The following is a 15,798-nucleotide window of genomic DNA, read 5'->3' as shown; positions in this document are numbered from 1 at the left end:
TTAAAGACCTGGCACAAATTGCGAAACTCATACTGGTGGGATGAGGTGCGTACAGAAGTGAAAGCTTATGTCAAGAGTTGTGCTACGTGTACTAGAGCTAAACCTGTAATGGGCATGCCTAGGGGGCTGCTTCATCCTCTACCCACCCCTGAGGGGCCTTGGAAACACATTGCTATGGACTTTATTACGGACTTGCCTGAAAGTAAAGGGAGAAACACCATCTGGGTGGTGGTGGACTTATTTTCGAAACAAGCACACTATATTGCTTGCAAAGGGATTCCCACTGCTTCAAAATTGGCGGATTTGTTTATCATGCATATTTACAAATTCCATGGCCTGCCTGACAGAATTGTGACCAATAGAGGAAGCACCTTCACTTCTAAATTTTGGAGGGTGTTGCAGAAAAAATTGGGAGTGCAGTTGGCACTGAGTACGGCCTATCATCCACAATCGGACGGTCAATGTGAAAAAACGAATATAGCCTTGGAGCGGTACCTGCGCTGTTATACCAATTACCTACAAGACGATTGGTATGATTTGCTACCACATGCTGAAGTGGCTTTTAACAGTGCCATTCATCAGAGTACTGGACAGTCCCCATTCCAAATCAATTATGGCTTTGAGCCTAAAACTCTTCCTGCTTTACCTGTAGATTCATCAGATCCAGTGTCTGTGACTCAATGGGCTGACAAGGTGAAGGGAGCCTGGCCTAAAATCACTAAAGCTTTGGACGATGCCAAAAGACAATACAAAAAATTTGCTGACAGGAAGAGGTCTTCAGGTTGGGACATTAAACCTGGGGATATGGTATATTTGTCTACAAACAATCTGAAGACTAGGCATCCTTCTAAAAAGTTGGGACCTAAGTACATTGGCCTTTTCCCTGTGAAGAGACTTATTAACGATGTGACTGTAGAATTGTCTCTCCCGAAATCCTATCGACATTTGCACCCTGTTTTTCATTTCAGCTTGCTGAAGCCGGACCTGAGCACGGGACAGTGGAAGAGGGACGACTCCCCGCCACTTCCCATGATGATTGATGGACAGCAGCATTTCGAAGTTTCAAGAATTTTGGACTCTAGAGTTCATAAAGGCAGACTGCAGTACTTGATCCGCTGGAAACACTTTCCTGCGGATCATGATGAATGGGTGTCTGTGAAACATGTGAACGCGCCTGACTTGATGGCCCGTTTTCATTCACTGTACCCTGACAAACCTTCTGTGTCTACTTTAGTTTAAGGCTTTTCGTTCCTGGTGAGGGGGAATATTTTTTTTTTCTAGGGGGGCAGACTGTTAGAATCCTAGGGTATTCTATCAGATGTATGGTTGGTGACTGGTTGATTGTCCAGGGTTCTGGTCTCACACTCTCACAGAGATCCTGTAGCACCTTTGAGACTAATCAAAAGAAACAAGTTGGCAGCATGAGCTTTCATAGACTAAAATCTACCTCAGATGCATTTGGTAGAGTGAAAGTCAGGGACAGACCTATATATGCCATTGGTGTGTGAGAATGTAAATTCAAATTCAAAATTCCTTGCATATGGAAATGAAATGATAAATCCAGTTTTAACTATGGTCATTTGTAAACAAAGGCAATGGAAACTAGCCTTTGTGTGTGGAAATGAAGTGGCAAGTCCAGTTTGGCATTGACCTGGGGGTGAAGAGAATAGATGAGTGTAGCATGTTCCCATAAAGATGGGGTCAGATAGTGTGGAGATATGTGTAATGTGCCAGGAAGCTGTTATCTTTGTTCAATCCATTGCGGAGGCATTGTAGTTTCTGGATGCTGCCAACATCTTTCTTTCACTTAGTCTCACAGGTGCTACAAGATCTCTCTCCATACTGAATGTTATGGTAATAGTTGTGAACAACTAGCAAAAGGAAGGCTAGAATGACCCCTCCTTCTGACCGAAGCAAAGGATGTGGCTCAGTCCTGAATGGGAATGGCTTGGTGCCAGGTGCCGGAATGGGGCCATTTTGAGGACACTGTGAGGTGTGGTAAAATGTGTTTTTTTCTCAGACTTGCCCGGCCCCGAGCGGCCCCTTCCCATGCTCATAACGGGGGTGGGGGGGATGGGCACTATAAGGTTCGTAGATGAGTTCCCCACCCAAGGTTTAAAATAGAGATGAGGATTCTATTTGCTGTCAAGACTCACATCATCTCACTTCAAAGTGGGTAGAGTTTGCATTTCAGCAATCCTTGTGCCTGATTCAAAAATGGGCAGAACAATAGATGTAATTTTTGTTCAGCACACAATGAAAAATAAAACAAAACACGGAAATAGAAATTTGCATCCAGGTATTTCCCTTCCTAGTACAAATTTCTCTGCATCAGTTTTGCAGATGGGTGACAAAATAGGATGAATATTAACAACGTTGAGTTGTTACTCTGAGAAGAAAAAGAAAGGGTATGAAGTGAAGGGATTCTGGAGGTCCACGCTAAAGGGGCTAGAAACTGACATTTGACCCAAAGGTTGACTCACCCCTATCTTACTAAATAACAAAATATCATTGTAAACATGAAACTCTGGTTTCTTCATTGAGTTCATATATAGTTTATTAATTTATGTTAGACATTTGTTTTCTATTTTGATCTTTCTCTCTGTGTCATTTTAGCACCTTATGCACAGATGAGGCGAGGTCCCATGACTATCATGGGATGTGCCACCAAGGGAAGGATTCCTATAGCTTAATAAGAACCACCCACAGTTTTTAAGCTTCATGAAGATTCACAGCCTTCAGAATCAGTGCACAATGCACTTGACTGCAAGAGAGGCTAAAATAGTGCCATTAGATGCAATCATAACTGCTGAATTGTATGCCTAATCTTCACAGGGGAAGGGTGTTTTCCTTTCAAAAAGGGGTAGTTGATGTTACTGGATTTTTTCTTCTTTGTGCTTTTTGTGTTAGTGTTTTCTTTTTATTCTTTGAAGATCTATTTTAATGATATTTGAACTTTTTGTTTTTGATTAATTTGTGTAGATGGAATATAACAAGTTTCTAGTTTTCTTTATTCTAAAATTTTGTTGTTGTTGTTAACTACCCTTGAGTCATGCCTGACTCATGGCGATCCTGTGGATGAGACATCTCCAAGACTCCCATCCTCTAGCTGCTCTGCTTAGGTCCTGTAATTTCAAGCTCATGACCTCCTTCATTGGGTTTGTTCATCTGGTTTTAGTAAATCATGATGGGTGAATTCAGACAAATAACACCTGGATGAAGTAATAATTCTATGTTTAAACTGCAGTGTGGTTTCAGAGATGTACTCAGTAGCCTCATATATTGCTCTAAACTTGTTCCTGAGTGTTGTTTACCAGTTGTGGTAACCAGTGAGTATGGACTTTTTTCAAATCACATTTTCTATTCTTGAAATCATTTCTTTCCTTAACCAAAATATTGTGGAAGGGTGTAGCAAACCAACAATCTCACCAGAGCCATAGGATGGTGGCAGGGGTTTGTGTAGGAATGAATGATGAAAACATCCAAATAAGCCTTAATAATCTGTAGAAAGAAAGAAAAAGATAGTATGCAAAGGTATGTATATTTATATGCCAGATAAGATATGTAAAAGTCATAAATGTGCATATGATTTCAACCTTAGATTGATTCACTGTTGGTGGAGTTGGAGGGAACATATACAACTAAGAACTATTGGGTTGGATCCTCCATTAAAATATATAGGAATGCTGCTAAGCACACTGTAAGAATCAGAATGTAGTGAAGTACCAGCTGGATAAACAGGCTCAAACACATGTAGAGTTGACTGAGATGAAAAATGTTTTAAAACATCTCTTACCAAATCACTGAAGTGAAAAGAATCAGGTTAGTGAATTTGTAAAATTTGTTCCAAATTTTTACATTATCCTGAAACAGTATCTCATTGTATATTTGAATCTGTTCCCTTAGTGACAAATATATATCCTAATTTTAGCCCTTATGTCTGGCTCAAGGTTAATTCTACTGGAAGAATGCAAGATATAAACAAGACCCATCTATCTAACTTCATTCTGTTAGGATTCTCAGAACGTTCTGAAGTGGAGATACCCTTGTTTGTGATCTTCCTTCTGATCTATCTTCTGACTCTGACAGGAAACCTGGGTATGATTGTGCTGATCCAGACAGACCCCCACCTGCAGTCTCCAATGTACTTTTTCCTGAGTAATCTATCCTTCATTGACATCTGCTACTCTTCCATCATCCTCCCCAGACTACTCTATGACCTCCTTGCTGATAGGAAGGTGATCTCATACATAGCCTGTGCAGCTCAGATGTGGTTCTTCACCTTGTATGCCACCACAGAGTGTTACCTTCTGGCTGCTATGGCTTATGATCGTTTTGCTGCAATTTGTAACCCCTTGTTTTATCCTGTTGCCATGGCCAAAAAGGTCTGTCTGCAGCTTGTGGCTGGGTGCTATATGGTAGGACTTGTGAATGCCTCTGTCCATGCTTGTGGTATCTTTAGGCTGTCTTTCTGTGGCCCTAATGAAATCAACTCCTTTTTCTGTGACATTCCACCTTTGCTACGCCTCTCATGTTCAGACAGCTATGTTTCCAAGGTGGTGCTCTTTGTCCTCTCCACTTTTGTCGTGGTAGCAAATGCAGTGATCGTCTTTGTCTCCTACTCGTACATCATTTCTACCATCTTGAGAATGCAGTCATCCACAAGTAGGCAGAAAACCTTTTCAACGTGCGCTTCTCACTTGACAGCCATTATACTGTACTATGGCTCTTTGACTTTCATGTATGTGCAACCTGGAGGGCTTGAGGCAGTGGAGCAAGACAAAATAGTGTCTGTATTCTACACTATTGTCATCCCCATGCTCAATCCTGTAATCTACAGTATGAGGAATGAAGAGGTGAAAAAAGCCATGAAGAAAAGGCTGTGCAAGAAAATCTCCAGTCAACATCTGAAGTTGTGCAGTTTTCACATTTCACATGGTGCTGATGGTAAAGTCCAAGTAAATGATAAGGGATGCCCTCTTATAAATCAGTGACAAATTCAAAACAGAAAACCGAGAGCAGGAATAAATTGATATTTCTCACAACGTAAGGATGTAAACAGAGGATTTCTCTAAGGATCTATGTTACAACTGGTAGGATTAATTTGTTCATAAATGCCTGGAGTTATAAGTGACAAAGTTAGGTGAACCAAGTTTACTAATACAGAACAATTCAGAGTGGTTCAAACTAAGGAGTTTTATCACATGGGGAGGGAAGCACCCAAAGTCTGTGGATAATACATGGGCCTGTTACAGACAGCACAAATAAAGCTGCTTCGAGTCACAGCTGGAGGTATGGTGTTTTCAATGATGCCCAGGCGTCCTAAGAGTCCAGAAGTCGCACCAAAGCCCCACGCTGCAGCACTAAGGACTGGAACGATGGCTTTGGTATGGCTTTGACTCTAGGATGCATGCATCATGAAACACAATACCTCCACTGTGACTCGAAGCAGCTTTATTTTGGCTGTCGGTAACAGGCCCGGAGTTTAAACCCATGAATATCCCACAAGATGGATTGTTTTCAGATGATGTCGTGCAAATTCAACATTATCCCGACATTAACCTGTAAAAGCTGCAAAACATGCCACTTTTTAACTTTGGGAAACCCCGAGTTAAAAAAACAGTGTGATTCTGAGCTTTTTTGCATGGGTTAGTATTGGGTTAATGTCAAATCACCCAACATGTCCAAAACAACCCACTCTTGTGGGATATTCTGGGTTCAAACTCCCATTTATCCTGGGGATTTGGGCACTTTGCCTCCGTGTGATAAGGTCCTAAGAAAAACAAAAAGGGGGGCAGCAAAGAGCACTGAAAGTATGTCTTAAACTAGGGGAACTGGAAAGGGTGTAAATGCAGATGCACATACAGCATAAGCAAGTTTAAGTCATCAGTGATGTGAATTTGAGCAGACTGACTTAGACTCAAGTCGCTTCAACGACCCAGCTTGGACGTACTCGGCAATAAACTGATGCACTAGACTCACCAGGACTATAGTGACCAACTTGCTGTCATCATTTACTTCAAGCAGCAGGCAAGACCTGCCACCAGAGCAGGGGGCACATTTCTCAGAATGGAGCACAAAGCAATGAGCTGGAAGTGGAAGGATCCTTTAAACATACCACACCACCCTTTTTTTCTTTAAAGTTGGCTTGACTCTCGACTTGGAACTAAAATCATAGTAATAGAGTGTGGAAGAGACCACTAGGGCCATCCAGTCCACGCCCCTGTCATGCAGGAAATCCAAATCAAAGCATCCCTGACAGATGGCCATCCAGCCTCTGTTTAAAGACCTCCAAGGAAGGGGACTCTATCACCCCCGAGGGAGTGCATTCCATTGTCGAACAGCCCTTACTGTCAGGAAGTTCCTCTAATGTTCAGGTGGAATCTCTTTTCCTGTAGCTTGCATCCATTGTTCCGGGTCCTGTTCTTGGGAGCAGCAGAAAACAAGCTTGCTCCCTCTTCAATATGACATCCCTTCAAATTTTAAACAGGGCGATCATACACCTCTTAACCTTCTTTTCTCCAGGCAAACATCCCAGCTCCTTAAGTCGTTCCTCATAGGGCATGGTTTCCAGACCCTCACCATTTTTGTCGCCCTCCTTTGACAGCACGCTCCAGTTTCTCAATGTCCTTTCTGAATTGTGGCGCCCAAACTGGACACAATATTCTAGGTGGGGCCTGACAAAGCAGAATACAGTGGCACTATTACTTCTCTTGATCTAGACACTATACTTCTATGATGCAGCCTAAAATAGCATTGGCCTTTTTAGCTGTCCGCATCACACTGTTCACTCATGTTTGAAAGACAGTGAATTCAATTCATATCACTTTCACAGGATGTTATTGCTACATGTTTCTCTGACCGTTTTTTCCAGGCTGACTAGTAATAACAAATACTTTCATTATTATACAGACTAGTGACAAACAATGACGGTTTCCAAGACAAATCATATGAATACCCTTCACATTACCATTCAACCTACCAGCACAAAACGATTGGAAGTGTTTCTCACTGAGTCCAGAGCACTGACACCAGAACTGTACTGAAGGCTAGGTTTATAGTCACACCTAGCCTTAGTTATGGACACATCAAATGTTTTCCTGTTCCAAACATCATACAAAGATCCCCAAAGACATAATAGAATGGTTGTATCATTGTTGATTAGAAATCATCCAGGGATACTCGTAATTTCTTTTCTCTAGGGTCGCTGAGCCCAATAAATTAGTTTTGTATGTTTTATGTTCCCATGGGTTGGGAGGGGGAGAAAGTCCAGCTCTTTTCTTTCTTCATCTGCTCCAAAGTTGAAGGAAAAGAAGTATTCAAGCCATAAAGATTACACGCCTGGCTATGCTTCATTTTGAAAAATACTAGGTAATGGCTTAAGTTGGCTAGAAAATAACTGGATAGACACTTTCTTGAAATGTTATGATTTGAGGAGAAAACATCAGTCCAGTGGGAGACATGCTGAGATAAAGGACATTGAGCTTAATGCCCTCTACTCACTAGATCTGCAAGTTTATGTTCATATTCAGAAAAGCTCCCCCCTCCCTAGTTGTTGTGCTACTGTTACAATTAATTTTAACTTCCCTAGCCATTGTGCAGTCTTGAGATAGTTCCCAAGAAAAGACGTGTTGTGCTCTACAGTGCATTCTGGTAGCTAAACTCAGTCCGATCATGAGACTGATTGAAGCAATACTCAGGTAGCAGATCTTGGACAAGGCAGCTACAGCAACCATCTTCCCTCTTATACTTCCCTTCACCTCTCTTGGTGGACAGAACTCGAATTCCACTGTCACATTCTGCTAAACAGCACTTCCTTTACCAGTAGCCAAGTTCTGGAGTATTCTCTGAACAGATTTATTGAAGAAAAGAAGACATAGAATAAACAGGCACTGGTGGCTTTGGACTATTGTCAGCTCTGAAGTACATTTGGTAACACACACTTTATACAGTTTTTTGGGATTCCCACCCTTGAAATCAAGCATTAGCCATTATTGATCAATTTAATTTAGGGGTTCCCACCAACAACTTTTCCACCACATTCCCACCAACATGTTGTTTGTACTATAATCCTAAACACACATTCTTTCACACGACTGTTTTTCCTTTTCCCTTCCTTTCCAGATAGATAGCATCCAGATGGCCAGAACTATAAACATATCTCTCTCAAGCCCCCCACCTGGCATCTCACACAATAATCCGCCTTTCCCAGGGTTTCAACCTGCCCTGGGTTGAGTTGATATAGCCCTTCTCCCAAACTCCACAAACTGATCTAACATGGATTTGCTAATGACCTTTATAACATATATCTCTTCCATATATCCTCATTCTCCCTCATACTATGGGGTTGACCCTTTTCCATATACAAATCAACTTCTCTTTATATAATAGGCATTTTCATCTAGCATTGAAAATCATTTAATCCACCAGTCCATTCTAACATCGATCCCCATCGGCATCCTAACAGATAGACATTATGGTAACAGTTAAGACATAACTGGTATGAACAGCTGTTAACATGTAAAAACTCAATAAAACATAACCCCCCTGTCTCAACAACACCCTTCTTAATGTATACGATCTATGCACTTCCAATTAATGATCAGAGTTCTCTAATTCTGGTCCATGGCATCGACCATAATGGTTATGGGACATGACAGCCACATAACATGTCTATTCCCTATTCTGTCTGCTAGCCAGTTGCTGGAAAACTCCAACACTTGCCACCGACAGCCATTATTCCTTTTGCCAAACTGTGATGTTTTCTGTAGTGTAGAGACTGTAGCAAAAATAAGGGCCCTCACAATTCTACACTATATATATCCTACCCTGGAAAAAGATCCAGGACATATCTTTGGGCCTAAGGGTCACATCTAGGCCATATTCTGTAGTGAATATTTTAGTAGTAGTAGTAGTAAATAATAATAATAATAATAATAATAATAATAATATACTCTTTCAATAAATAAACCTATGATTACATACAGTCAGTCTCTAGGTGGAAGGCGGCTTGCATCAAGAATAAGAGGCCTGAAGTCACTTCATGGCTGTTTAGTTCCTGAGTGCTGATGGATGTGTGTCCCACATCTTGGAATGCCAGTGTTGCATTCCTTGTATTTCTCTCCCCAAAAAGGATTTTCTACTCCTTCCCAAGCAACAGGTAACCATCATTCCTTTTCAAGGGATGTTCCACATTGGAGAAATAAATCTAGTTTGACACAACCTTTAACTCGCCAGACCAGTGCTATGAAATCTTGGATTTGTAATTTGTTGTGGCACCAGAGTTCTCTGACAAAGAAGGCTAAATGTATCACAGAAAACTATAACCAGAATAACACTGATCATGGCAGTTAAAGTGATGTCAAACTGGATTACTTCTGCAGTGCTGATGCAGCCAAAGATCACTAGCTTCCTTGAACAGGCTTTCATTATGTATTCCATTGAGAAGCTGTGCATTGTGGATGCATCTACATGTAGAAAATATGCAGTTCAACACCACTTTAACTGCCATGGCTCCATCCTACAGAATCTTGTGATTTGTGGTTGTGAGGCACCAGCACTCTTTGGCAGAGAAGGCTAAAGAACTTGTAAAACTACAAATCCCAGGATTCCATATGATGGAACTACAGCACTTAAAGTGATCTCGAGCTGCATGATATCGACCGTATAAAGCACCCTACCTTAGATAGTTTTAGTAGCTCTAATAATTTTGGTTTTGTAAGAGCCATGAATTTCATATTTATTGGTTACTTGGCACTGAATCTTACTGGTAATCCCATTGAATCAGTTCATAAGTGGTGATGAGCACGTTCATAAATCCAATTGATCAAAGGATTCAGTTGAGATTGCTAATATGATTCAGTTCAATGGTTCCACTGCTTAAATTTCACTAATTCTTCCCTATTGCTTATGATAACCAATAGGATAGCTATTGAGGAAGCTGTTCTCCCTACTTCTGAAAGAGGAATATTCAGTTTTCCAGCAGTTTATCAGTGCAGTTGGCCCTCCAATCTAAGGATTATGCACCCTTGCCTTTCAAGCACCCACAGCATTATTATTTTAAATTCCCAAAACCAAACCTTTATTTTGCAATTTTTGTAAGGGACAACATTTTTGCCATTAATATGTAGTGGGACTTGAATATCGCTGGATTTTGGAATCCACAGATGGTCCTGGAACAGAAGCCCAGCAGATACCAAGGGCCCAATCTATGAGTGAAACCCTCCATTAGTACTAATTCAATGAAGAAATCCTGCAGTGAAGAAATCCTGCAATTTTCAGCAGGAAACAGTGATTTTGTATAAAATTTTACAAAGTTTTGAATGTGAAACCAGGAAATAGACACAGAACTCAGTGGCGGTGAGTGTACAAGTGAGTAAATAGTCTACTTTACTGGGTTGATTGCAGATATCCACTTTGATGAAAATCCATACCAACAAATATGGAAATCTTTCTTCATAAATCAGGGCAAAAGATGTTCATATCTCTTTCCCATTATACTCCATTAATAAAATATAGGCTGAAATCTCGCATAGGGCAATACAGATGTATAATTTGCAAAGAGTTTGCCAAGACCACCAGAGGCCTCTGCAGATGCCTGTCATAGAAGTCAGCTACAGGAAAATATCTGGACACATCCCCACTCATCCCCCTGCTCTCCAACAGCACAGAAATGGCTCTTACAGGATGTGGGGGGGGGGCAACACTGCTTACAAAGTGAGTTTTCTAGGTAGCAATAGAATTCCAGCCTACCCAAAGACTATAAAAGCAAACTGTGGTGGTGCAGTCTGACTTCTTGTTGTGTGCCTTCAAGTTGTTTCTGACTTATGGCAACCCCAATGTGAACTGGGAAAAATAATAAAGGACCCGAACAAGCAAATATCCAAATTTTACAAAATGATTTTAAGATTCGAGATGGAAGAAGAAACAGTGAAGGAATTTATGTTAAAATGGGCAAAGGACCTTAATGAAGTTATTCAATTTGATGAGTGGGAGGGACTTTGGAAAAGGATAACTAAACCAACAATAAGTACAGAATTAAGAGAGAACGTATATAAATCCATGTACAGATGGTACTTACCCCCCTTCAAATTATCTAAAATGTTTAAAATAATGTAAATATGTGTTGGAAATGTGAAGAAGAGGTTGGAACATACCTTCACATGTGGTGGAAATGCCCTAAGGCAAAACTATTTTGGAAAAATATTCACCGGGAAATAAAAAAAGGGTTTGGCCTGAAAGGAAGACCTCTGGCCAAAGTGTATCTTCTGAACTTGACAGATAATGTAGGTGTGGAGAGTAAAAACAAGAAAGTCTTGTTTTATGCAAATTGCTGCAAGAATACTATTTGCTAAATTTTTGGGTAAAAAAGAAATCCCGACTGTAGAAGACTGGAAAATAAAAATGATAGATATTTATGAATTGGATAAATTAACATATTTGATAAATGACCGCTTTATGGAAGATTTTTACTCTGAATGGAAAGTTTGGAAAGAGTATATATATAACGAAAAAAGAGAAGAGCTCCATGTGGCTTTGATGCCAGATTAACCTACAAGACAATGATACAGAGGTTTGATTTAATAGATTACTTTACCAATGGATAAATACAGAATCTAATTGTGTGTGGATTATGGTATTAGATGTACCCAATGGAAATCTTTGAGTGATTATAAAACTAAAAGGGTACAATAAAATAAAGAAATAAGATGGACAGAAAGATTTAAAATGTAGTGGGACAAGGTTAAAGAGGGTTAAGATAATATATATGTTTAGAGTAAGTAATGTAAAATAGTGATTAAGAACTAAGTGTTGCGCAGTGTGACGGCTACCTTTATTCTGTTTTTGTTTTTTTATTCAGTTTGGTTTTTGGTTTTTTGTGTGGATGTTCATATTTTTGTTTTTGTGTTTTTTGGTTTTTTCCCCTTCTCTATTTTGTATATATCAATTTTAATAATAAAATAAATTTTAAAAATAATGGATAACTAATTAATAGACACCTTGAGGCCTTGCCATTCACCAACAGATCAACACTGAGATTTACATGTAAACCATTTCTTCTCAACCAAGGGTCAAGCTATATATACCCTACACACCACCATGCCACCATTCTGTGAAGATGCCAGCCGCAGATGCAGGAATAAATTTTTCCAAAACATGGTCACACAGCCTCAACATCCCACAAAAACCTATGGATGCCAGCTGTGAAAGCCTTCAACTTCACATTCATTCACAGAGTTGTTAATAACATTTATTTTTAAGAGTGCTGTTGAAACGTGGAACTCTGAAATTCCTCAATGGCTCAGTCCCAGGAGGTTCCAGAACAAATAAAGCAATACAGCTATCTTTGAATGAAACAGAAATCACACAGGATTTTTAGCATTTTGTTCTAGAGATGAGACACACTAGTTATTATGAGAAAGAGTTGATGTGAGAGAAACTGGACAGGAAATATGGTTCACTCTTCAGATATATATGATAACAACAGCAAGAATGTTGTTTGCTCAAACTTGAAAAAAGACTGAAGCACCACCGATGGAAGACTGGATTGCCAAGGTTGCTGAGCTGAGCCAAAGTGCCATACTAACGTCGGATTTAAGGGATGAAGCAGGTGAAGATTTTGTGAAAGACTGTAAACCATTTATGGACTTTATTTTTTTAGCAATAAGAAATTTAATGATATAAGGATTTGTGGTCACAGTTACTAGTAACCTCAGTAAGTTAATATTGTTGGATCTATAATAGTAAAATAATATATTTTTTGTTTTTAGATTTGTCTATTTTGTGTTAAAGTTTGGATGGAGAGGGTCAAAGTCCATTATGTTTTAGTTAATTATGTTTAATGTATTAGTTAATTTATGGTTTTTGTTTAGTATTTTAATACAATATGTCAGTATGGCAAGCTATATTCATTTCTGGATCTTTTCTGGACTCTTCTCTTCAATCTAGTCTTCCTGTACTTTATGGTGTATGCTGGGGTAGGTACTCTTGGTAGGTTTAAGGGCTAATTTCTGTCTGTGGTTCCTCTGAGGACTGCCAGAAGTAGAAAGAAAAATCCCACTTCTACAATTTCTGTTTTTTATGTTAATGCACCACAAGCATCAGGACGCTTTTAAAAAATGAATCACCAGTTCTGGAAAATTTCAAAAGAGACCACTCACGTTTTATTTTTTGGTAAGAAGGGGGGTATTCTCAGGGAGTCAGGAGGAGCTGAGAACCACAAAAACATCCTACACGCAGCTTCATGATCACAATTTGCTTCCCTCTGGTATACATATATGATGTTGGGGATAGAATATTCAGCTAGGGTATGGGAAATCCTGTTTAAAGGACATTCTTCGATCTCCTTGAAAAGCTTTGGTTAGCTGTGTCTACCAAAGTAACCTGCTTAGGGTCAAATGGGAGAGTGCACTGCACACTGAAAAGAGGGATCGTGATTGATTAGGAAACAACATTACATGCATTATAGATGAACATAAATGAATCATTGCCCAGATTCTCCTGTGGAACAGGACTTGGATCTATGAGTAGCTTCATTTATCTTCCCTGGCCTGGAGTAGATTCAAGCAAGTACAGGGAGTAAGTGACCAAGCGTGATTTTGGTTTCTAAAGCTGTAATTGCATACACATCTCATTGAAATTAAATCCCATTGAACTTCAGTAAGGTATATTACAGTACATACAGGTCCAGAACTGAATGGTAAAATTACCCTACAGGTTTCCATGTTTTCTTCTATCCGCTGTTTCCTGCTGCCCACACTTTTTAAAAATACTTTATTCATAATACAAAATACAAAATTTTGCAATCATAAAACAATGGTATAAAAAGTTTCATGTTGTTAAAAACTTTCCTTATTAAAATTTTACACAATTCAATTTGTTTTTTAAAAAATCTGACCATAAAGAACAGTGGCTAGATGGAAGAGCAACAGATGTAAAATTTGTATTAATGTAATCTATAAGAAGAGACCATTTTTCTTGAACAGGTAGGTCTTTGATTTTGTTGTTTTGAGTTATATTTCATATTATATCTTAATTTCTCCATAAGCCATTGATCCCAAACTCTTTTCCCCCAGCTATCCAGGGATACAAGACCTGTTTTCCAATTATTAGCCACTTCTAGACGAGCTGCTGTCAGCCAAAAAGATACCAACTTTATGTTTTTTTTAAAGACTTATTACCTTTTGTGTATATTGAAAGTAACAAAAGAGCTGGGCAAAAAAATATTTTTTGTTTTGTAATTGAAGCAATTTGGTTGATCACATCGTGCCAGAAGTGGCTAATTTTGTAACAGTATAACCACATATAACACTTTTATTTTTGAGAACATGTGATGCATGTAAGAGAGCTGCAGAGACTCCTGCATGTTTCTCTTGTTGCATTTTTACCAATGTCATTTAGGTGTACAAATTTGTACTAGGGCTTCTGTAGATAAAAGCATGTGCCCTGCTTTAGAATGAGGTAGGCAGACCTCCAGATGTTACTGGACTGCTACTCCCACCATTCCTCATTGTTGGCTATCCTGGTAAAGGGATAATGGAGATTTCATTTCAAAAACCTCTGAAAGACTGCTTTTTGTCCAGTCTTGCTTCAAACATCCAACTATCCATGGTACTCCCACCGCCACCTTGTATATATCAATTTCCACCAAATAGCTGATTTTATTTTTCTGTAGCATAAGTGGCAATCACTGCATTTTGTTTTACCTCCCATCCATTAGAACTGTAAATTTGTTAACATTACACTGATTTTTCCAAAGAAAATACAAAGTAATGTTTTAATTTGTTACAGACCATAATCTGAGGCTGGACCTAATATGCAGATTATTTTAAAAGAAAGGAGGCCTCACTGTCTCTCCAAAGAAGGTAAGGCCCGTTACAGATGGGCATATAGTACGTGCAGAGCGCGTACTAGGGTTAGGAAGGAGCGTGACTTCTTCACGCCCCTAACCCTAGTATGTGCTCTGCGCGTACAAAATGGCAGCACCAATAATAATAATAATAATAATAATAATAATAATAATAATAATAATAGGATTTATTTATATACTGCCCAATCACTGGGAATCCGAGCGGTTTACAACAGAGGGGATAATAGACAGTTCCCTGCCCTCAGGCTTACAATCTAAAAAGACATGACACAAAAGGAGAAGGGAATGGTGAGGGGGGGAGGGGATCAGGTCCAATAGTTCTTGTCTCCCTCTGAGGCCTGGACCAAGGCAGATGGGCCAGAGAGAAGGCTCTTCTTCAGGCTAGCCCTGATGGAGTTGGGCCAGCCTATTCTCTCCCTCATAGGCCGACAGATGACAGTTAAGGAGGGAGGAGCCTCTTTCTTCAGCCTAGCCCCTGATGGAGTTGGGCCAGCCTACTCTCCCCCTCATAGGTTGAAAGATAACAGTTAAGGAGGGAGGAGCCTCTTTCTTCACACGGAGGCCGCCATGTTGACATATCAGACGCATAGTGTCCGTACGTCGTGCCCTGGATGTGACGCCACAAGTGTGCGAGTAGCGCCTCGCGGCGTCCCATCCAGGGCACAAGAAGAAGCGCCATTTTGGCGCTTCTTCTCTGCTGTGCCCGGGAACCGCGTGGTTTGGCTGCTGCTGTTCCCGGAGGCAACAACCGGCAGCGGCGCAAGGCCGCCCATTTTGGGCGGTCTGTAACACGCCTAAGTTTGTTTTATTTGTTTGTTTTATTTCAGGAAAAGAAGGTCCAGTTCTTTACTACTTAGTGGCTGGCATCTTTTTATTGACATGTGCAAGCATACCACAAAGTTAGGTGTTCATTTGCTTGTGGAGGATAC

General features: G+C 40.0%; 1 protein-coding gene across 1 annotated transcript; it reads left to right on the top strand.

Annotated features, from left to right (window-relative positions):
- Positions 1-3,968: 3,968 nt before the first annotated feature.
- Positions 3,969-4,994, top strand: LOC121926233 (olfactory receptor 5B21-like). Its single transcript, XM_042459028.1, has one exon. It carries the CDS (start codon positions 3,969-3,971, stop codon positions 4,992-4,994), a length of 1,026 nt encoding a protein of 341 aa, XP_042314962.1.
- Positions 4,995-15,798: the final 10,804 nt, after the last annotated feature.

The sequence above is a fragment of the Sceloporus undulatus genome, chromosome 1, assembly GCF_019175285.1.
Source record: "Sceloporus undulatus isolate JIND9_A2432 ecotype Alabama chromosome 1, SceUnd_v1.1, whole genome shotgun sequence".
NCBI classification, from domain to species: domain Eukaryota; kingdom Metazoa; phylum Chordata; class Lepidosauria; order Squamata; family Phrynosomatidae; genus Sceloporus; species Sceloporus undulatus.
Note: the sequence above shows the minus strand (reverse complement) of the source record. Positions and strands in the feature narration are given on the sequence as shown.

Bases quoted from the DNA above. Each gene is read 5' to 3' on its own strand.
- LOC121926233 (XM_042459028.1), top strand. From the start codon at position 3,969: ATGCAAGATATAAACAAGACCCATCTATCTAACTTCATTCTGTTAGGA.